This window comes from Polistes dominula, unplaced genomic scaffold (genome assembly GCF_049000335.1).
Source record: "Polistes dominula isolate Pdom_NZ unplaced genomic scaffold, Pdom_raw_medaka contig_49, whole genome shotgun sequence".
NCBI lineage: Eukaryota > Metazoa > Arthropoda > Insecta > Hymenoptera > Vespidae > Polistes > Polistes dominula.
In genome coordinates, this window is record NW_028300914.1 from 3,174,658 (window position 1) to 3,199,249 (window position 24,592).

The 24,592-nt window shown below is 37.3% G+C and overlaps 2 protein-coding genes and 1 long non-coding RNA gene across 15 annotated transcripts in view; 1 reads left to right on the forward strand and 2 right to left on the reverse strand.

The window, feature by feature from the left end:
- On the reverse strand, window positions 1-7,722 carry Hr39 (nuclear hormone receptor FTZ-F1 beta). Its single transcript, XM_015325935.2, has 6 exons — window positions 7,365-7,722; window positions 6,887-7,290; window positions 6,497-6,817; window positions 4,768-6,402; window positions 4,382-4,677; window positions 1-4,261 (listed from the first exon to the last, which is right to left on the reverse strand). Exons 1-5 carry the CDS (start codon window positions 7,720-7,722, stop codon window positions 4,411-4,413), a joined length of 2,985 nt encoding a protein of 994 aa, XP_015181421.1. The 3' UTR covers window positions 1-4,261; window positions 4,382-4,410.
- LOC107069026 (uncharacterized) lies at window positions 7,591-22,797 on the forward strand. 8 transcript variants are annotated; one of them, XR_016175769.1, is made up of 5 exons: window positions 7,591-7,731; window positions 8,511-8,693; window positions 8,827-10,285; window positions 10,411-15,119; window positions 16,120-22,797. It is a non-coding gene; the product is annotated as an uncharacterized LOC107069026 (long non-coding RNA). The 8 variants fall into 8 exon arrangements; XR_016175770.1 differs by having other exon boundaries at window positions 10,411-12,474; window positions 13,254-22,797; XR_016175768.1 differs by having other exon boundaries at window positions 10,411-11,810; window positions 12,017-22,797.
- Window positions 22,229-24,592, reverse strand: part of LOC107068965 (GTPase-activating Rap/Ran-GAP domain-like protein 3) — a 25,721-nt gene continuing 23,357 nt past the window's right edge. For all 6 annotated transcript variants that reach the window (XM_089169836.1, XM_089169838.1, XM_089169837.1 and 3 more), the window contains 3 exons: window positions 24,426-24,512; window positions 24,040-24,312; window positions 22,229-23,965 (listed from right to left, as the gene is read on the reverse strand). In XM_089169836.1, the coding sequence (XP_089025962.1) occupies window positions 23,709-23,965; window positions 24,040-24,312; window positions 24,426-24,512 (617 nt within the window). In that variant the 3' untranslated portion in view covers window positions 22,229-23,708. The remainder of the gene's footprint in view (window positions 23,966-24,039; window positions 24,313-24,425; window positions 24,513-24,592) is intronic.

Below are 24,592 nucleotides of genomic sequence, written 5' to 3' on the forward strand. Positions count from 1 at the left end.
ATGTTTTTTTATTTTATTTTATTTTATTTTATTTTATTTTATTTTTCATGTATAGCCATCTCTTCATCTTATATGTAGCTACCATCCTTGGAAATGCGATTTTGTTTTTATTTTTATTTATAATTACGCGCAACTAAATCTTATTCAATTTTCTTTCCTAGATAACTAATTAATAAAACAAATTTTTTCTTATCTCATAATTTTGATAACACGTATCACTCATATATTTCAAAAATTGTTTTCTTTATAAACAAAATTAAAAATAAACTTTCTGTACAACGTTCTCTCTTACAGGGATCAATGAATTTGACAAAAAAATATAATCTTTTTCTTCTTCTTCTTCTTCTTGCACATTTTCCTTTTAAACAAAACATTCTCTTTTGCATTGAATAGTATAGTTAATAAAAAAAAAAAAAAAAAGATACAAAGAAAATATTGTATGCGAGTATCTATAAAGTTATATTTCTAAAGTACAATATCTGTTTAATATTAAAAATCTTCTTTTTTCTTCTGATTTTTCTATTTCTGCAAATCAATATAATAATAATTATTATACTGATATATTATATCCAATTGAACTATTACGTTAATTTCTTCTGTTTTTTTTTTTTTTTTTTTTTATATTATCTTTCTTGTGTTTACATATATTTCACATAATGCGCGTATTTGTATAAAATAGATGTTATAGTTTATCATATCTAAGCTCTTTGAGAGAGACAACTGTATATATATACTTCAATAATGTTATACAGCTTCATTCTTATATTGTCACAATTGGTTAAAAGATTTCTAAACAAATCTTTAAGTCTTTATAATATTAAATATATATATAAACCTTTTTTCTTTTCATTTTTTTTCTTCTCCGTAGCGATTATAATCCTTGAAAAACGGAAGACTATTTATATAAAATGGACATGTTTTTTTTTTCTTTCTCTCTTTCTCTTTCTCTCTCTCTCTCTATATATATATATATATATATTCATTCATTTAGGTTTACCTAATTTGGACTATAGCCTGAATTATTTTATATCTTTTACAAGTTATACAAGATTAGTCCTTTCACCCCCATAAAAAAGCACAAATGAAATTTGAAAATATCAATTAATATGAATTTTTGAATTATAATCTTTATATTTGATGATTAAAATATAGAATCATAACTTTCTATTAAACAATAAACATAGGAAAATAGTCATTCGTTTTTTCTTTTTGTTTTTTGTTTTTTTTTTTTCTTAACAGACAAATATTCATCTTTTCTTTTCTTTTCTTTTTTTTCTTTTTTCTTTTAATAAATGTTATTCTATACTCTTCTATTTTCTTATTTTTTTTTCTCTTCTTTTTTTTTTTTTTTTTTTTCTTTAAAGCTGAACAATCAACTTGTTATTAGATGTGCTATTTTTAAATTTCTTATTTTTTTTCTCTCTCTCTGTCTCATCATGCATTTCCCATACATTCAATACCACAAAATATTATTTCTCTTCATATGTACAAAGTTACTTTCGCCGCCTTTTTCTAAATAACTAACTGTATTAGACATTTGCTTTGTCATTTGTTTTAATACCAATTCATTATGAATTGTTCAAAATACTGGCTAAGTTTTATGCATTTATATTACCAGTTTTGTTTTCAAAATTGACATATACAAAATATTATTGTAATAAGGTTGATATATAAGGTAATAATATTACTGAATAATAATTTATAACATAGGTGGTCCAGTTATCATGAACATAATATATATATATATATGCAGATATACATTAGAAATCAGTGATTAATATTGACACTTTATCAAAATGAAACTATATAAATAAAAAAAAATACAGTAAGACAGTTCATATATTCTATATTAGAAATTAAGTATTGCAAATTAACTGTATCCCTATATATATATATATATATATATTAATTGATCCTGAGATCAAACATTGTTTTTTTGGTGCTAATTATTACACCTGAATACAAATCAAATTTTAAAGCAAATAAAATAAAACAAAAAAAAAAAGGAAAAATACAAACAAAAACGTACATTACATCAATATGACAGTCTCTCATTATATAATAGTAATTTCTATTTTTTTTTTTTTTTTTTTTTTGATAAAAATTTCTCATCTACAAGGATCACTGATCAATTATATATATATATATATATATACATAAATATATTTCTTGGTAATTCTTTTTGCACACTACAAATTTGTCTATTTTATATGAAAATAAATACTTTTTCTGATGAAAACAAATTTACAAATGTACCACAAATATATAAGAATTATTATTTTTTTTTTTTTTACAATATAACAATAAAGTTATATGCTTTGAAGAACATTTTTTACAACAGTTATAACAATATCCACTTTTTGGCACATTATATATTTATAGTGTAAAATTTGCAATATAAACTTAGCAAAATTTTAATTATATATGTATATATAATTAATGTATTTGAGACATAATTCAAATTATATTAAATATATATATATATATATTTGCAATAATATATACTGCAGATCTTACTCTATATATTATTATAACGTTGAATCTGAATTTATCAGTCCATATTATGAGTTATAATAAAATATTTCGAATAATGTGACATTTAATTAATCGTGTGAATTAATTTTGAAAGAGAAATCTTTCGTAATTATGAAATATTCAATTTATCTTTAAAAAAATTGATATATTTTTCTTTTCTTTTGGTTTATATTATTTTTTGTATTTATTTAATTTCCTAGAGAACAAAAAAATGTTTCATAGTTTCGACAAACTGCAGTAGCAATAAGATTACCATCCCCATTTGTTATAAACATTTTAGATAATGTATCCTTCGAGAAAATGTCATTTATTTCACGTGTTATTTTCAATATATTTTGTATTCATTATTGGACCACTTTATTTTAGATTAAGATTTTGCAAATGAATTGCATTGCATAGATTAATGACTATGATAATTGTTTATTGTTTATTTTTTTGTGTTCTTTTTTACGAAAAACATAAGTCGACTTTTCCAAATCACATGCTGACAGCATACAATTGTTATCAGAGACATACGTACGAATGTGCAAATGAATATTTTATCATTATTTGTTTTCTTGTTTCTTCATTTATCACTTGAAATTATATTTATAATATAATTATTGTTGAAAAATAAGTAAAGAAATTAAACCATTATTTGTCTACCTGATTTGTTTAATTCAACTTATGTAGCCGCTGTGTAATAGTATTGTAGATTAAATATTTAAATCTATTTGATCAGAGCATCATGGCTTTTAATACATTTATTGTTTCTTCTGAAAATGATTTTATTAATTTAGCTGCCAAAACGCACTGTAAAAATACTATTTCACGAAAAGCTGAATATAAAGAATATTATTTGTGCTTGCTCTGATTTAAACAAGTTTTTAATTCTATTTTATTTAATGATGCGTAACGTTATACGTTATACGTCATGTGTAAAAGAATAAAAAGTGTAATAATATGAATTTTTGTTTAAATCGCTTTTTCCATTGGATACATATATACTAACTATTATTAACTATGAATTATTATTCGATTAACTACCTTATAAATAAGCAATTGGTCGACTGATGTTTTAAGTACACTTTTGTAACCGGGATATAAGACATTTTTTATGTCATATTCTTAAGTAAGCAGAGAACAATATAAAATACTGGTTGCTTTATTACAATCATGAATAAAGGTAATTTCCGTCCCAATTACGGACTATACACATTATTGTAAAGAAGTCAATGTGGGACGGATTTGACCTATCTAAATAGATCGTAGCATTTTTTTTTTTTTTTTTTAGTCCTACATCATATCAACTTTCTTTGTACAACGCTCATTATTGTAAAAGTAAATGCTCTGTGTGGTGTCACCGTCAGTTATTATCTTCTTTTTATTTTTTTTTTTTATTTATTTTCAGTCTCATTTGCATCTACACGCATGCCGAACATTTCGAGCATAATTTAGGCCGCATCGAAATTGATAATAGTTCAAGGCAGCGAGCATGCGAGTTTAATACGGAAGCATTTTGAGAGAAACGTTTTTTTTCTTTCTTCTTCTTCTTCTTCTTCTTTTCTTTTAGACTTCAGCTTTCCAATATTCAGCTAAATTTATACGAACGTTAACCCCCTCACCAAGTGCTAATATTATAGACCATGCGTATATTCCAGTCATTTCACAGTACTGGTTTTAACAGCTTTTTATTTACTTAGCGAATTCCAATTCCCTAAGCTTATGGACCCTATAAGCATGGAATCTGAAAAGGAAAAATATCGTGAATATAATCATTGAAAATATATTTCAGAATGTATTTTATTAAATGAGAGAAGAATTGAAAAATGTTATCTATATAAAAGATACTTCAAAGTTAACTCACGGCATTGTTCACTGTTCCAGCAATAAATTTTAATGATCGCCTCGCAATAATTCCATTAAAAGGTTAAACGAACTGCCTTCTCCTTCAGCACGTTTTGCACTCAATAATTCCTTGCCTACCTGACACGTTCTTTGTAAATCTGGAATCCTCAATAATAGTTCCCCAAATTTAGCAGGCATTTCTGGATACCTGGCAATAGTATATTGTTGAAGTGCTTGCAAAGCTTTTTCTTGAGAAGCCCTAACTTTGTCAGGTTCTTTCAATTCACTTGTGTCAGATGTCAGTAATACTATTACCTTTGTTTAGAAATAGAAATAATCTAATTAGTCATTTATTTATATTAATTACAGATCGGGAAAGTATTATCTCCAATTGAAGAAAGTTACCTTCATCGCAACGTACTCGTATTGATCCACCCTCAGCCTTCTCAAATTATTAGTGAAAGCTAGCATCCTCTCGATGCAAGTCGCTAAACCAAGCTGTCTTGCCTGTTCCAATGTAATCGACTTGCCGAGAGATACTCTTATTTCACCAGGAGTACTCATACTGCGGAAACAACAAGAGAATAGCAGCAACTCGCACCATGAATTGATAAGTAGACAAATCTGATCGTCGATTGAAATATTTTTGAATAGTGGCAAACTTTTACACCATTTAACTATTTTATAGAGACGATGATCGGCAATATTGCAAAGATTCGAAATAAAGTCCGGATGTGTAGATGGATTGCCATTAGAATTTCCGCACATTCGAGAATTACAATTGCCAACGTTGCCAGAGTTAGCCGATAATTGTTCGTGACTACCTGTCGAAGTCGAACCTGTCGAACAAGGTCTTCCAGTATTGTCGTCTCTTCTGTTATTAATATTGTTACTAGCGTGTCCGTTGGTAGGACAATCAGTACTAGAGCCGTTGGTAGCTGATCCACTTCGACCTGAAGAAACATTACCACCGTTTCCGCTTCCTAATAACATGTCACTGTCAGGAGTATTTCTAGCTCCGCCCGAAGTTATCACACCAGACTGAATACCAGTTATACGATCACTGTCATTATAATGCCAAAGATGTTCTACATCCATGATGTCTTGCAAAAGTTGTGGAACTACATGTACTTTGTATGAATGATTCGAATGATGTCTGACTGAATAATGATGTTCACTGCCGGGCGGTGCAGGACTACAATTACCAGCAGCATTTATTTTATCACCAGTCGTCATATTGTTTGCAGAACTACCGATGAAATTAGTCGGTAATGTATATGTACACTGATAAGTGCTCCTACCACCTCTGGTACGATCCTCTCTGATAGCTTCGAGTTTCATTCCCATATTGAGACACTTGTCGAATCGACAAGCAGGGCATTTCTTTCTTGTGGCAACGGTGACAGGACAACCTGCACCCCTAAGGCACACATAGTTTTTACGATTCTGGACGGTCCTCTTGAAAAAGCCCTTGCACGATTCGCACGAAAATATACCATAATGAAATCCACTGATTTTATCACCGCATATCGGACAGGGGCTATTAATTAACTGCTGTCTCGTGGAAATACCAGATGGTGCAGCAGGTATTCTACAGTCTTCTTGATCTTCTGTTCCAGGATGCCCATCCGAGGAAAGTTCTGATCCTGGAGCGGAAGAGGAATAATGGTGCGCGCTCACAGCCGAAGAAGCAGCCGTTGGAAGATGTAAAGGACTACCTTGTGCTACTTGTTGATGCTGATGTTGCGAGTGAGCGTGCGGATGTCGAGGTTGCTGGACGGGAGAATGCGTAGGTGGGCTCAAAGAGCCATAACTGTAACAACTGCTCGAAGCGTCTGAATTGTTACGTGAAAGCGAATGAGAGAGGGAGAGTGACAACGAGGAGGTCGAATTATTGAAACTATGTCGAGATAAGGAAAGCGAGGAAGAAGGAATCGGGCTTCCTGCTCCCAAGGCGGAGTGTCTTGCAGCATGAGGACTTTGAGTCGGTGAACTGAAGACACTGTATGCAGAATGAATAGCCGAATCTGGTGATGGTACCTACGATCAGATCAAACAAATACATTATTTCTATAAACTATACGATAATAATTGTAGGTAAAGAAGGAACCAGAAAAATAGTCATTTTTATTACCTGCGATCGCGTATGACTGTGTTTGGTCAAATGATGTCTTGGATTAAGAACAGGACTGTGATTTGGAGTAGAACTGTTATAACCACCCAATAGTTTTCCCACGAGAAGAGGTAAGTCGCTCTGTTGAGTTTGTTCAAGATTTTCTATACCACGTTGTTGCTGTAATTGTTGATTATGACTTAAAGATAAATTTCCCGAAAGCGCGTATCCTGAACTCGATCGAAAATCTGGTTCTGGCTTTATTGGAAACTTTTGTTCCATAGGTCCAGGACTGGAACCACAAACTTGAACACCTTCCATCGACGTTTCTTCGTGATCGTCCTATAGAAAAGTAAAAATCAGTTAAATGTATTTTAATAATTATATAATTATTTTGATTAGTTTATTCACCTGATTAGTTAGGGTATTCGAAGACATCTCTTGATCGGATAGTTCTCCTTCCCATGACATAGGTCTCTCTGGTTGTTGTTGTTGAGACGTATCGTTACCGTCGCAAGCTCCGCTTTCACCTTCGCCATCGCAATCGCCGATTTTCTCACCGCTCTGATTTACGGAGATATCTCGTTTCTTCTTGGTTCTTAGATTGACACCGCGGAAGTCGATCTTGCTTATTTCACCGTCGCTGTCGTCCGCGTCGTCGATATTCGTGGCATTTGAACTGAGAATACCGATCCCGATACCATGCGAGCCCACGTTGCTTGTGCTACTCGTACAGCCGAGTACCGAGCCGCAATTTGAAACTACGGACACCGTCACGCCATTTTGACCTGCTAGATATTTACAGATGCCTTTGCCTACAAATTTATCATTATTTTAATCTTTATTTTTTTATTAACAACTTTTTAATAAAACTTGTAATATTGTTTACCATCGTGCATTTCGTGATGCGTAGGTGGGACATTGATAGCAGTTACGGAAACGTTCTTCCCCGTTTCCGTGGAACGAGTTGTGGTCATCGTGGAAGAATTGCCAATGGATGATGAAGAACAACAGGTGGATGAGGACGTTGGTGAAACCGATGAGGCCGATGATCCGGTGGAGGGTGCGGTGGTGGCGGCGGCGGTGGCGCAGGAGGCAGAAACGGAAGTGGTGCCGACGCTTGTACCGGAGGTAGAAGACGACGACGAGTTAGATCCAACGGAACCAGACGATTTCCAGGGTTGTGTTGAAGGCCACCAACCTGGACCAGGTCCCGGGCCATCGCCGGGCCCGTTTTGCTCCGACATCCTCAGCTGGTTATACTCCTATACGCTCTCAACGCTACTCGAATCCTCTCGATCTTCGTAAAATTATACACCATCCTGAGCGCACCTTTAATCACCAGCCCGTCCGTTTGTCTATCTGTCTTCTTTTTCTCTCCGATGACTCGTCTATTGTAATTAACTTTTTTCTTCTTTTTTTTTTTTTTTTTGAATACCCAATTAGATTTCCGTCAACTCACGGGTCTTTCTTTTTCTATAACTGAAAAGAGACAAACGCAGTGTCATCAGTTAGGATTGAGTTACGTGGAATGTTAACAATGAAATGTCGCTTATTAACAACTAGTAATATTTCAAATTCATCGTTGAAATATGAAAAGATCGATGAAAGTATTAGACTCCCTTCTCTCACACGGATTTTCTAACAAAAAAAAAAAAAAAAAAAGAAACGCGTGTATGAGATGAATATCATAATTTCAGGTCATTGGCCGCGTGCACCACGAGGATTGGAACCTGTGTCACGCACCATTTTTGTACGTCCATCTTACACATATTATCTTCAGGTCATTGATTCACGCTACTCTCTTGGATGATGCTACGTGATTCCCATGATAGATGCTGCTGTGCACCACACACAACAGTTGTGCACTTCGTCTATAATTCAAAAGAACTCGTATGCATATACATGCATACGTAATATACATATATTACATAAGAGAATATATAGACGATGTCAAAGGCATCTCTCGTTTTTTTTCTTTTCTAGAAATATTATATTCTAAAATAAACCTATTCTGTTGTACATTTCGTTGCAGTGCTTTTTCAACAAAAGAAAGACACGAAGAATCAAGCAAAGGTAAAAAAGAAAAAAAGAATGCGAATCTTGCGGTTCATCTGCGGTGGAGACGCACACACAGAGACACACATTCGCAGATATATTCTACGATTCCTTTGATGCATCAGCAAACTTCCCAACAACAACATGTGTAAAACTACAGGTATTATTAATCTCACAATTCTTCGAATATTATTCGATAAAATAATATTTACAATATCTTTTGACTATATATGTGAAATCTATATATATATATATATATATATCCTATAATCTTATTTTATTGTTAATTACAGATTAGTATACATACACCTATATGGATTTTATGATTCCTATAAATCTAAAACTAATAATACTTAAGGAAGTTGATACTTGATAATATAAGCGTCACCGTAGACGCAAAATGTTACATGCTCGTTCGCAAGTCGGAGCTACGACTGGGATGATAATGGAAACGACAGATGAGACAGAAAGAAAGAAAGAAAAAGATAGGGAGAAAGAGAGAAAGAGAAAGAGAAAGAGAGAGAGAGAGAGAGATAACGTAAAAAGTTGCGGTCTTTCGCGAAGAGTCATAGACGGTCGAGAATCGTGCTCTTCTCCTAAGTCGTTGCATGGTCGGGGCCACGGTGGCGGCTATGGCTATGGGTTATGGTGGTGGTGACGATGGTGGTGATGGTGGTGATGGTGGTGGTGGCGGCGGTTGCGGTGGCGGTGGCGGCGTCGTCCGTAAGGTCAAGGCCCTCTGCAAGCGCCCTACCCGACTCTTATGCACCTTCGGGGTCACGTGACGCGGCTCAAGGTCTTCTCTCCCCACTCCTGCAAGCATTGCACGGCCACGCCATGCCACCCGCCGTTACCACCGACGGTGCAACAAGCGTGTCCCCCCTTCCTCTTGATCCCCTCTTGCTTCCCAACCCTACCCTACCCTATCCTACCCTACCCTACCGTATTCTCTGCCCTACCCTTCCCACCCTTTTTCCTCTCTGTCTTCCTGGCCCAACTCTCTTGTCCCTCGTCGTCTCTTGAATGCGCCTGCTGGCCGGGCCGGTCCGCATCATCTTCTCTTCTCTTCTCGGTCGTTCCAAGTCGCGTAACTTCTCTCCCGAGGAACTTCTATGAACGTGGATTCGGCGTTGAGCCGTTAGAGTACAAGTACCGTTTCGTTTCTCTTTATAGATATATATATGTATGTATGTACACATTTATATCTATATACGCGTACGTATATACACTATCTTACAATAATATTTAATTCCTTTCTTAGTTTGTTAAACTTTTTTTTCCGTTCATTACTTTTCTCACGAAGTTATCTTCGTTTCATTAACATTTTTTTTTTCATTTTTTTTTTTTAACGAAATCGAGGTCGCGTTTTACGTAACAAAGTGTTTGTTAACGGTATAATAAAGTGTACTATTATCGATTAGATTCTTTATATCAATCTTGAGAAAATTTGTTCTTGTAGATAAATAGATATATATTCCAGGTGAATCTAGACTTTTACACGGGGGGGGGGGGGAATCATGGGGGAGTATCGTAACGAGTTAATGCGTGCACCAAAGGTGGTTTTCCATTATAACCGCAGCCTAGAAAAAATATGATATCTCTAAGAAAGAGAGAAAGAGAAAGAGATCAAGAGAACAAAAGCTATCTAAGTTTTCCGTGGGCAATTTCATAAAAAAAAATAAAAAAAAGCAAAAGAAAAAATGACATAACTGTGGTTTAAAATGTCAAGGAATTCTAGACGTGAGATATTAAGTAAGAAAATATTTTTACAAGTAATACGTTTCTATTTGTTACGTATCGCGATTGGAAGATACTCTATCTACTTTCAAACAATTTGATATGAATTTTGTTATCTTTTTTTTTTAACATTTATTTAGATATGACAACGAGTATGCACAATCAACAACAGACTTCAAAGTCATGTTTTGAGACGAGTTGTACAAACGATGTGGCAGGTGACACGGAAGAGAGAGATCGACGACCCACGAAGTCTACTACTACTACTATTATATGTACGAGGACTCTATTTTAAGAGGGTCGAGAGTATACAACAAGGAGGAGGAGTCCTCGATAGAGAAGAGGAGAGTCTTCTCTCACAGAAGTTGACCGTGAAAGAAACGCAAAAGACGAGCTCTGATTGTAACTGTATTACGTTTGCTGTTGCTTTTGCTACTCTCCTCAGTTGGCAGCCTCCTCCTCTTTCTCCTCCTCCTTCTCTTCTTTTACCATCTCCTCTTTATCCTCTTCGTCTCGTTTCGTATCGTTCGTCATCGTCATCGTCGTTGTTGAGGAAATGCGAGTCAAGTACAACGTCCGCTTGCGTCGGCGTCTCCTATCAGGGATGATGATGATTGTTTGCAATGCATTTTACGAGTCGATCATTCAAAGAAAATCATTCTCTTTCTCTCTCTTTATAATGATCAATAAATAAGAAAACAAAGATTTGATCATAACGTTTTATTATGTTTATTCACAGTAATATAATTACGAGATAATTAGCATAAGTGTAAGAATGGATTCGATTCGTTCATAAACGAAATATGAACGGAAGTCGATCTTAAGACACCATGTGTATGTGTATGTATATGTGTATGTGCTACGACACGACGACGACGAGTATTCGAATGGAGGAATGAACGAACGAACGAAACAAAACGGTACCTCGAACTTTCAGTCTTTCTTTTCTTTTACTGAAAGGCCTCTCTTCTCGCCGCGTATATAAAACGTCTCTGCTTATCTCATGTTGCACTTCCTTCGTCTCGCACGTGTGTTTTTATTCGCGATACCGCTTTTTCTCTCTCTTACACCCATAAGAAACACGATGCATTGAATTCACTAATGTAACCATATGTATATACACGTATGTACATTATTACTTATGTACACACGTGTGTGTATGTGTGTGTATACTTTTTATATGTTTACATATATAGGAATAAAGCTCGAAGGAAAACAAGATAAAACATTTTCTAGTCTCACTCTTTCTTTAAATGGTTCGAATTAATAAGCGCGTTTACTACGATGAAACATGATTCCAAAACGTTTCGTTGTCGGGTGTTCGATACGAATAAGATTAGACAAAGCTACCGTAGAAGACTAGACAGAAAGAAAGAATGAGAGAGAGTTAAACTGGCTTTGTCGAGTTTCCTTTTGATACCTTACTCATATGTCGCCGCGTCTCGTCCTACCCAACCGATGCAAACAAAGGGCGAGAACCAAAGAATGTCAGTCACATATTATACTAACTATAGAAGAAGAACCCTTTCATATTTACTTAGTAAGTTTCATACATTTCTAAAAGAGATGGAATATGCTAATAACATTTTTTTTTTTTATAAATAATATTCATGGTTTGTTTGGATTCATTTGAAATATTATTATTATCATTTCGATTAGAATATTAAATGTTAAAATAGTATTATAATAATTGTTCATTGCAAATGAACCGATGGTGTGGTATTCCATGAAAATTCCTTGTCTTAGGTGGTGGTGGTGGTGGTTGTTACGTACCAACAAGAAGCCTTCGTTCTCTGTGGAATCTCTCTCTTTCTCTCTCTCTCTCTTTCTCTTTCAGTCTTTAGTATCCGTCTCTCTATTTCATCGAAGGTAGGCGCGAGCTCGCGCGTTTTCCTTTCACCCGGGCCAGTGGGCCTTGTCGAGCGGGGCCAGCAGCAGCAACAGCAACAGCAGCAGCCGCGCATATCTTTGATATCTCACGAATATATAGGAGAGACCACGCTTCTCGTGTTGGGGATACCCATACCCAGTGGCCTGAGCTGCGTGTCGATTAAAATTATTATTACCAACCGTGGGGCATTTTTGACCGGCATAAAAAGAGAGAGAAAGAACAACCGGTTCGATTCGTGAACGGCTTGCGAGCAGCTGTCGTCTCACCGGGACCCAACACACAGGCCCACCGCCGCCACTGACAACATGAGAGAGTACCGAGACCATTTTCTTCTTTACCAAATGCACCGTCGTTCAGATATCCCCTCCCCCTCATTTATTGATCTCACCGCGTTCTATCTTTTTCAAAACCCCCTTTTCTAACGTAATGAGAATAATTTATTTCCTTTTAAATGATTTTTTCTTTCATGATCTAATCGATTAGATCAATTGATTAGAAAATAGAAATTGATTTTCTCACGAAGTTACGTTTCTAAATATGTTTATGAGAAATATGGTAGAAGTAATGATTTTTGAATTGATGTAAAAAGATAAACGCACATAGCAAACTATTAAAAGATTATTTATGAGAATAAGATTAGATTTTCATCGAAGTCTGTCTCGATTTAGCTCGAAGAAAAATATTATATATATGAATAGATATTTTTCATGAGTTATTTTTTGTTTTCATCCGGAAATTGTTAAACGATTCGTCAGACCCGCTCCCTCAGTCCCGATGTTCGTGGTACGGGAGAGGAGATATCTCGTTCGACACGTCATACCTCAAAGATCGAGATCGGGAACGCCGGCACACACATACATACACACACCTTCTTCTCCTCGTTAGTAAATACCTGTTACTCTCGGGTCATTTGCATTTTCGATCGTCCGCGTCAGAGGACAGGCTCGCCGCCGTTGATTTTTTTTTCTTCTTCATTTCATTTCATTTCAATGAGAAAGAATAAAAATAAAAATACTAGAAGAAGAAGAAGAGGAGGAGGAGGAGAGTGTTAGTGACGGAGGGTTCTCTTGATTTTTGTTTTCTTTTTCTCAGGAACACGCGACGGAGTATAATACTTCTTAACTCGCACGCATCCTGAACTCAACATACGTGTGGATCGGTTTATGGTGGTGGTAGTGGTGGCGGCGAGTTAAGTTAACTACTATCGAATCTCCCCGCTACCAAAAGAATGCCATACCCGCCGAGAGTGCAACGGAGAACGGGAGGCCGGCCGTGCGACGCAGCTCGATCGGTGCACGTAACTGCAGTGGCGTAGTTAACTGCTTCTTCCAAGGAAAATCAACCAATCAAACGATCATTTCGCGTCTCGTAAAACACTACTCCCCCTCCCCCATTAATAGATAATATTTTCCATTACTTTTTAAATACCATCAAAAACAATCTTCAATTAAATGAATGTTAAGTATGGATGATTGTTTTGCAAAGAAAAAAAATTTGTAATTAACGTGAGAAAGATAAAAATCAAATGAACAAATTTATAAGGTTCCTATTGGGGGGTTGGAAAAAACATGGGTTTTGTCGTAAGAATATGACCCTACACATAATATATTCGAAGAATGAAGGAACGAAGAGAAGGGGGACGAGGAAGAGGAAGATCATTCCCGTGGTAGAAACGAGTGATCGAGGTGCGGTCGAGGAGCCGGTGCGTCGAGAAAGGTTCATCAATATTCATAAGTCGCGCGCTAGGCCTCCTCTATCCGCGTCTCAAGGATCGAGGGAGCTTCCAGCTTGTGAGAGAGTATTGCGTGGCCCTCTCTTACCTCTCACTCTATGTTCCTTCGTGTGTGCCAAGAGAAGGCACACAAAGTGGACGGGCATAGAAGAGAGTACGATGTGTGTGTGTGTGTGCGCGTTGATTACACATGGGGCCGACGGCAGGCAGGCAGGCAGGCAGGCAGGCAGGCAGGCAGGCAGGACACGAGAGCATTACAAGAAGGTGGTATGTATATGCGTGCATCGTATACGTATGTATGTGTGTACGTGCTGCACATAGAAATGTATGTATACAGAAGGAGGAACGCGATAAGATCGAGTAGAAGGAGCCTTGCGCAATCTCGTGTAGTGATTACTACGACGACCAAGTGTGTATGATATGTGTATGTGTTATGTTCGCGAGAGAGTACAGCAGCAGCAGCAGCAGTAACAGCAGCAGCAGACAGATAGACGGACAAACTCGTCGCCTCTACCTCCTCCGCCTTCTTCTACCTCTTCATGACACCAATGACGAGGACACGTCTGTGCGATTTTCGCAACGTAACGTTGAACACGCGTGCACGTATCTCATGCGTATACACATGGATTATGCACTTTTATATATACATACGCGTGCTTTGTAAAAATCGTTAATCATATATACGTGTAATACATACATACTTTTTCCCATTGCATACATACTGTACACATACATCTATATATACACGTGTCTCGTTAAATTAATTGTTAAATGACCACGACGCGCTTTACGCGCATTCGATGATTCCACTGAGATAACCAACACCACCATTTACCATCACAACTGTTGCAACCAAGTCTTTGGACTTGGATGATTTCTAGTGCGATCACTAACTCGATGTGACGACTACTCGTTGTGTGGGAACAGAACGAAATCGTTCCGTCCCTGACAAGAAGATATGCAACGTCAAGGATGCACGTTTCTCAGGATAGCTGAAGATTACCGATCGAGAATGTAATAACGAGAGACGCGCAGCCTTTTACGATCGTTTACGACCTACTTGAAATCGAGCGTTCGTTCGTTCTTTCATTCGTTCGCTGTTAGGAGAATTACGTCACGCGAGAGATCGCTCAGTTTTTTTTTACTTTTCACACTCGCGCGAATCAGAATATTGTCGCGATTGAAAGCACGAGGGCAGCCATCGATCCACCTACGAAAGAATCCAGGTGGGGCATGTTAAGAGAACTATAATTATTCATTTGGCCTTCCGTATTGCTTATACATACATATATATGTATATGTATATCTAGATACAAGCATGAGAAACGATAAGTTATTATCGATATACCTATATTAATCCTTTTAAATGTTGAGACTTGGAAAGTCTTATTACTAGTACTAATACTACTACTACTACTACTACTACTTACTACTACTACTACTAATAGTTACGATGTTATTCACCGGGGAAAAGTATGGCGACCGAATTGCTTGGACATTAATATATCGACTCTTGCACAATAGAAACCGGATCGCGAAAGGTCCATTCTGAAGTCTCTTGATCTCAAAAACGTGTAGCACGCATTAATAGATAACATGAACGATCGCTTGACCGTTCTCTATTGGATTTACCCTAGCTCTTATGTTTGATTTATTTCAGATACATATGAATACATATATCTGTATATACACATATGTATACGAGGGTGGGTTAAAAAGTTTATAAAGACTATGTCAAAAAATAATAGTGACACATAAAAGACACATATGTATATTGGATAGATCAAACGTCAGGATTAACTATGATCATTCGAATATATTTTTGTTAATAAGAATTTTAATTTCATTCAATGTACAATAGAACTCTGTAATATCCAAACCTCTTTTACCGTTCGCATACTTCATTATCAAGACATTCTATTATCCGCGAACATGCTGTAGACACTTTCCTGTTCGTGTTATCTACTATCAAAACAAATGCTCGACCAAGTAATATGCATTCTTTGTACAATATTATATGTTATATTTATGCATATTACAAACCTTCTCATCTAGTTTTCATGTTATTGCATCATTTTTTGTTTTACTAATTAGTAAGCTCGTAATCATGATAAGAACATTCCTTGATACGAACGGTATATAATAATGTTTTCTTATTAATTCGGATATACTGGATGTTCTAACTGTAACGTAATTACATTTTTGATCGTTCATTTTGATAAACAGTTAGAAACGTCGTTTTCTCGTGGATTCCGTGAAAGCCATCGTCGTAGTCGTTGTCGTCTGAGGAGGAGAAGGATTCGGTTTCGGGCCAATGAGCGCGAACGTATACGACAAATACAACAACAACAACAACAACAACGGCAACGATGATGAGAAAGATGACGACAAAAGCTACCCAAGGAAGAAACGAGAAACTCGTCATCCTAGAGTACAACACGGTATCGTGTACGTAGGTGGAACATCCAAGGCAAAACGGTGCCGATCTTTTTTCTTCGGCTCGGTGCACTTTCGTCAAACGACGAAACAACACAACTCTCTCGTCCTCACACAGCTTCGTCCTCGGACGCGTGACGTCTTTTACCGTCTTTTGCGTTTCTACATTCTTCCTATTTTTTTTTTCTGTATATATGTAAATATATATATATGGTATCGTGAATAATAATATGAATTGGAATGAATACATTTTTATAATTCCAAGGATAACACTTGATAATTCAAGCAGATAATAAATATATTTGTACTTTAACAATTTTTTGTTCTACTAACATGAATTAAAATAAGATTATTACACGATTATGTATATATATATTTATTGATTCTGTTATACTGATTTTTGCGAGAATAATTTTATTAAATAATCGAAATAAGTGTATCCGAAAACAGTGTTGTTTTTTTATGATTCATTAAACAGGTACCAGCTGTTAACTATGCCACGTGGTATAGAATTAAATGACTTATTGTTAGAGAAACAATGAATTGGTTTCCAAAAGCTGTAGAAAGTCCTGCTTTGGCAAGATGTATAGTATGGATAAATCAAATTGGTTAAAAAGCCAAACAATTGGTTGTTAAGAGAGAGGGGACACCTATTCGGACTTTTAGATCTTTAAAAAGGATTAGTTTTTGTTTACGATGATGGTGCTATTGTATTCCTAAGCTGGTATCTTTTGGGATTTAACAATAAGCTTAGACCGAATCAAGTGTTATTTTAACTGTAGACTCATTTAAATAATATCTCAAGAGTTCCAATCTTTTAAATAAACAAATGTTCAACTCACGAACAATAAATTTCAAATGAATTTAATAAGAATTATCTATGCACATTTTTTCTATGATGCATCTATGTATTATCATACTATATAATAGTGTATACGAAAACCGCTATAGGATAACGCCCTGCCATCCATTCGTTCCCGTTTTTTTTATCTTCTTCGTTGGTAGTTGAACGCATATAAGATTTTCTCAACCCTATCATCTTCCCCCTTCCACTCTTTTTCTTTATACACATTTCTTTCAACTTTAAGAATCGTTTTACCCAAAACCATCCTTTCGTACTTCGATATTATTTTTCCTACCTCGTGCATTTCAACGATTCGGCAGAAAAGAAAAAGAGAAAGGGGAGAAAGAAAGAAAGAAAGAAAGGAAGAAAGAAAGAAAGAAAGGAAGAGAAAGAAAGAGAGAAAAGATATCGAGCAATTCGAGGCGAGGCGAGGCAAGGTGAAGTGAGGTAAGGTGAGGTGAAGTAAGGTGAAGTAAGGTAAGGTAAGGTGAGGTGGAATAAGGTGAGGTGAGGTGAGGTAAGGTGAGGTGAGGCGAGACGAGACGAGACAAGAAAAGACAAAACGGATTAAGAGAGAAAGAGAGAGAACCGGGTACTGGGAGGGACGAAAGGGCAGAGGAGGGAGAAAGAGAGATGTCGAAGGGAAGAGAAGGGAAGGGAATGAGGAGAAGGAAAAGGAAAAAGGAAAGAGCGAGAGTCGAGGATCATGAGAAAGAGACGAATACGTGAAGCATACAGGATAGGACGGTGTGTGCGAGTAACAGTGACTCTCCATTACGTTCCTTCCTTTAAACCAATTCTTTTTTACATTTCCTTCCTACATAGTTATAAAACGAGAAACCCTATCTTTTATAGATCGACCTAACCGCTTTCTAAGGTCATCGACAATATACTTATTATACTTTTAAGATCGATCGAACGATGTGTTTCGAGAAACGATCAAATTTACACGTTGGAGGGATATTCTTTACCCTTGGCAACTAAACTGTCCAGAAGTTCTCTTCCGGTCAAACCGGACGAGATCGTCTAATCTTCGTCCTTGAAGAAACGAGCTTGATAAAATTCTTTCGGTTTCTAATCGTAATTAAATATTTTATTAAGTACTGTACTTTTTTCTGTTTTTTTTTCTTCTTTTAAAGAACGGTGTATATTACATTCTTTTTAAATAATCATTTTATATACGAACGATATATCGAAGTGTATCGATAGTAATCCTAACAAATGCAACTTTCGATTCTCTTTTCTCATTGATAATTAAAAGAGAAAATAATCTTCTAATTGTCGTATCTAGACAATTGGAGAAAAAAAAACAAAAAGAAAAACAAGATGAAAAAGAAAAAGAATAAAAAGAAGAAGAAGAAAGAACGTAAAGTGTTACGTATCGTGGTTTGAGAAACACTGATTCCGTGGACTATCGTGTTGAGGGTTTAGAGGTAGGGATGGCGGAGGCGGATGAGGTGAGCAGAGGGGCTCAAGGCCGGTCGCGCTATGAAGCCAGAAAAAGCCTGCACGCCGAAATATCAACAAGCCTTTTCCTACTCCTCTCTCTTGCATCAACTATCTTCTTCTTTTGCTTGATTCTTTCCTCTCTTTCTCTCTTTCTTTCTCCTTTCGTTTCTTCGCACGCGCCACGTAAAATCTCAGCCGCCAAATGCGAACGATGATCGCGAGAGATGCCCTCGGCGATTGGATACCACCAACATGCTACTTTCTATGTATATATATATATATATATATATATATATATATATATATGCATGCACGTATGTATTGTATCGTCGACGATCGGCCGATTTTACGAACGTTCCCGAAGGAAGAGAGATTAAACGATAAAAACGTGAGCACAGAGTGAAAGAGAGAAAGATATATATATATAATATGCGAGTGAAAGGAGGAGTTGGATAGAATGGGGAAACGAATAGGACTTCGTATTCGGACAGGTGGCACTGCCATGACGAGTTCTGACAGCTGATAGCTTTCGAGGAGGACACGATAAGCAAAAGATTGCGAAATTGTCGCGAACGAATAAAAAAAAGGGGGAAAAAATTAAGATACGAGTAATATATACTGAAAGAGAGAGAAAGAGAGAAAGAGAAACGATAGATTGCGAGTTTGCGAGTGCACACGTATATATAATACTTTTATTTCACTGCGCGCTCGTGCGAGAGAAAGAGAAATCAGCGTATGACGAAGGTGCGGTGAAGAGGGGCTGGGGAGGGAGAGGAGGACACGTAAGATAAAGAAGCGAGAAGGCACGCGGTGATGGCGGCGGAGACGTCGTCAGGTGTGAATTCTTAAATGTTCCAATGATAAGAATAAGAGAGAGAGAGAAAGAAAGCGGTTAGTTTAAAAAGAAAACTTCGAGACTATTTATAGATTTTTATTTAAAACGATAATATTGTTCGAAAAAAGAGAGTAGTCTCTCTCTTCCGAGCTAGTATCGTACAGGTAGGCAAGAAGAGGAAGTGAAAGAGGTGCAAATTCGTGCGATAGATCGACCGAGAGGAAGAATGGGGAAGGGGAAGGGGAAGCCAGGAGAGAGCGTAAAAAAGAAAGAGAGAGAGAGAGGGCAAACGGTAAGGTGGTAGTAGTGTAGTAGTAGGTGGAGGAGGGGGAACGAAGGGTCATCGAGAAACATAACCTCTGCACGCACGACGTTCGGGCATTCGTCTAAAAGCGACTTTAGGTGTTACCTTCGCTTTCGGTGGCACGCTTGGTGGATTCGCTTACCTCATGGTCCGTTCGACGTAACGGGGCGACGTAGATTCGCGAGAATATCTTCAATATCCAAGCCGAGGGCGACAACGACGACACAACAGGGCAAGAAATTGTCCGTCGATGGTCCACCACCACCGACGACGACGGAGACGACAGCAAAATGACGTTGTTAGTTCTTCGTAACACGAAGAGTTCCTGTTCCGTAACGCGTTGTGTCTGGAGGATGTTTCTTGCAAAAACTTTTGTATCTTAACGTTGCCACAAGATCTTTCTTTTTCCTTCCGACGATTGAGAACGAGGCAAAGTAGTAGTCAAAGTAAGAGACAGAATATGCGTGCGTGAACGTGTATGTGTATGCGTGCGCACCATGTATATATTTAAAGTATATACGCGCGAGCGAGAGCTTCAGAGAGGAGAGACAGTGGAGAAACAAGGAACTTGTGTCCCTGTGTGTTGTATGATGCTCCTAGTGAGTAAGTGAGTGAGTGAGTGAGTGAGTGAGAAAGGAAAAAGAAGAAAGGGACATAGAGAAGATAGGGGAAAAGAAAAAGAGACGGAGGGAAGAAGAAAGAGAGAAAGAAGACGGTGACGGCCGCGTCTGGTACGAGAGCGAGCCGATGTCACATCACACTACCGACACTGGCGCGAGCCACTTCGACACTCCCGTTTGTTCCTTGCTGGGACGCGCGTATCGGCAGTGCTGGTACCGAGGTAACGGGCAACGACGACGAGAGAGCCAGGCACACCTTCGCGTCGCGTTACAACGAGTTACAAGGAGCCACGAGCGGCCACAAGCACGGGGATACCTCTGACTCTCCGTCTCCGTCTCCAGCTCCGCTGCTGCCTGCTGGCACCTCCGCGCCACGAGTTTGTACCCTGCTCTCTCTCTCTTTCTCTCTTTCCCCTCCCCCAACACTCCTCCCTCCATCCCTCTTCCCTTTCCCTTCGCACCCTACCTCTCTCTTTCTTCGACACTCTCTCTCGAATAACTCTGTCCTACTCTTTCTCGTAACGCGCCGCCTTTGGCGTGCAAGCAAGCAAGCAAGCGAGCAAGCAAGCAAGCAAGCAAGCGACTGTGTTCTCCTCCTCCTCCTCCTCCTCCTCCTTTCTATGTGTGTTTTCAGGATGTGTGCGTGCGTGCGACCGCGCGCGAACTTAGCGTCTTTAATACAGTGCACCGCCACCAGGTGGCCGCTCGAGCGGCCGGCTAACGTTAAAACAACCGCCGCCGTTACCGCAACCACTACCATCGTCACTACTCTACTGCCGTCATTGGCCGCCATGACGCCGAGAAATTTGTTCCATGCTCTTCTTACGTTGCGACGCGACGGCCACCACCAAATCACACCTGCGAACGAAATCAAGCTCCGTATAGCCACCTTCCTTTCAACGCTTTTGTTCTTCTTCTTTCCATGTCCTTTTTCGTAGAGATATTACGTTTTTTTAAATTTCTTCTACGATTTTGGTTCGATTTATTCAAAGATGAAACGAAATAACAAAATTAATGATCGATGCTCAGCAAAAGGAGAATTTTATGATCGATCGATCGCGAAAATGATGCAGAAAGGAAGACGAAGGAAAGTTTTTTCTCTCGATAAACCGCCCCCCTTTCCTTTCCTTTCCTTTCCTTTCCTTTCTCCCCTTCTTTTCAATCTCTTTCTCTCTTTCTCTTTCTCTTTCTTCCCCTTTGTCGTCTCTCCGAAGCCGTGTAGACGGGAGGAAATTTCGCCGGGCGGGCACGAAATTTGCCCTACGGTGTACGGAGTCGGCCAATGACTCCGTGCTGCACGACTTCCAAATTTATGATCAACCAGCAGACCCATGGCGAAACTCTCCGCATCCACTTTGCATTTAAATCGTGCATCTGCATGAGTATGGGGTCTATGTACCCTCTCCCTCCCCTCTCTCCTATCCCTTCTCAGATGATTTAGGGATTCGCATTGAGAAACTTGGATGGGTTCGTTTTATTTCCTTTTCTTTTTTATATAGATTTGCAAAAAAAAAAAAAAGAAACAAAAAACAACCAACGTTGATTATCTGTGACCCAGATTTCAATGCGAAAAATGATGGAAAAGATTAGGTACTGTTTATTTGTAGTTCGTGTGTCACAACGAGAAGTTTACTACCGATCGTGACAAACTCGTATCGAACAGAAGTCGGGTAAAGGTAAATTATTGCGGTTCAACGATCTAGACTGACCGGGGTCGCCAAAGCTCTTTGCTCTGACTCCGCTTGACAGTAATTGCCATTCATAGGATTTTCTTTAACGTCTTATCGACTTCTCGGTTTAGCCCATAAATAAATAACTAAATAAAGAAAATGAAAGTTCCTCTAGCATAAGTTTTTGGTGCAAACGTTGCAACGATAAGGTACACTTTATTTCATGCTTTCGTTATATACACACACACACGTTATATTCCGTTTGTTGTCCCTCCTCTCTCTCTCTCTCTCTCTCTCTCTCTTTCTCGTCGAAGGAAGAAAGGAAGGAAAGAAGGAAGGAAGAATATGCAGAATTACGTCTTCTGCAGAATTTCACGCATGTAGCGTGTTGTGTGCTACGATCGATGAAATTCGATCGCTAATATGCGTCACAGTTCTTCAGAACATGCTGGTTATAATTGTGAATAATCGATAATCATGACTGCACACATCGTATTTGTATTGTTCATCTACATACTGCAACGATGCTTAGCAAATAAAATTTCCATTGGTTCCGACAACAATGTTCAACAACGAAAGAATAAAAGGAGAAAGTTTAAAAAAAAGCGAACCTTATAAAGAGATCGTTTTCAATTCTGCCTACGCCACTGTTACGATCATACTCGGTGCGTACAGTGTCACCGGTTGGATTTAGTAATGAAACTACGAAACACGTGGTCATAAAAAAAAAACATGCATTTTGGTAAGAAGAAAAAAAAACAACAAGAAATAAGGAAGGAAAATAAAAGATATGTTTTAAAAAACATTTTCTTTTCTTCTACCTATTACTCAAATCGAGATTATGCTTTGTTATTATATCTCTCGTCGAGAACTATTAAAAAGATTTTTATTTATTTTTATTTTTTTAACGAATTAAGCTATTATTATGCACTCTAAAGAGACTGCAGAATGTTCATTTCTTATTATATTTCGAACCCCTTTTGTGGTTCTTTTGGCGTTTACTCATCCCTAACTTCTACGATGAACCATAATGTTATCGACCTATTCTCCTGCATGTCCATCATCCAGTAGATAAGGTATGCATCTATCCATGTAGAATACATATCAAGGAGGCAAAAGAAATATCAAATACGTGTCAAAGATCGATCCTTAATTGAAAATATTCATATTCTAATTCATTTTTGTACACGGTTGATCAATGTCGCTTTACTATCAGAGTATTACTCTCTAAGTTAGTACGAAAGGATCACCGCTAGATGACACTAGCCGATATTTTGATATATCGATCGAGCACCGTCTTGGCGGACATTTTGAATAAGCCAAATTTTCGGAGATGTTTTGTTTCATAGATTTAGATTTAAAAAAATGATTAATCATAGTAAAAATTAAATGAATAGATCGATAGTAACACGTATTAAACATTTCCTATATCGCGAAGCTTAGCAACGACAGGATCGTACGTTTGCTTGTGTGTTAAATCTTAATCCTGTAGAGGCACGAGCGTCAGGTACCTACTTATCCATTCGCACTATTAATTAAGTACGAATCCAATAAAAAAATGGCAACGCAATTATCAATTAAATTTACGATTAAGTTAGCGTGTGTCTCTCTGTTAATTTCCATTTCTTTCTCATTCATTTTCATTTTCTTTTTCTTTCTATTTTCTACACACAGTAGGAATCAAATCTTCCGGTGCACTCGGTGGCGTTGGGCTGCTGTTGCAAGACCTGCTTAATATTCTTTGCGAATCCACGCTTAAAAAATTATTTTCTCCGCCTGTCAATGGGGCGGAAACGATTTCTGGTTCCGTCGGGCTTGGACATCTTCTTTGGCTGCAATTTGATGTTAAATTTCGCGAAAGTGTTTGCAATGGTATTCGATAGATCCTGATTGGTTTCCAATCGCTATGATTGTCTGTAAAACAAAGGTGATTTAAAATTATACAGTTTAAGTTAAAGAACATTTCTATGAATCAATATAAAATTTACTTTGTGAATTTGATCGAGATGAAGAGGAAGACTGCGTTGTTGGTGGTGGACTACTTCCTTGCTCGTCTTTGTCAGGTGGTTTAGAATCCAATCGAATACGTTCGCATTTACTAGATAAAAATTCCGGTGCTGTAGTTGCAAAAAATATGTCCCTTTTAGAAGTTATCAAACAGAGATTCGGCATGGCTATTGTATGTACAAGATTTCCATTTATTATCAAACGAATTTCCATGGTATCAGCAGTGAATGCTATCACGTAAGGAAAAGCACAAGCTGTGAAAGAAAATAAAACGAAGTTTTATGAATGAATTTTCTTTTTTTTTTTTTATTATATATATATATATGTAAAAATTCTATATGTGTGTAAAAGAAATTGAATGACTGACCTATAGCTGTTGGCACTGAATTCCATTTAAAATCAAAATCTGTGGGGGCGGTACTCTCTTCCGAGCACTTTTGGAAGTGACATATATCTGCGGATGACGAAAGACTAATTGGATTGAATCATTTAATAATTGGACTGTAGAAATTAATTAATAATTTGATTAAATTA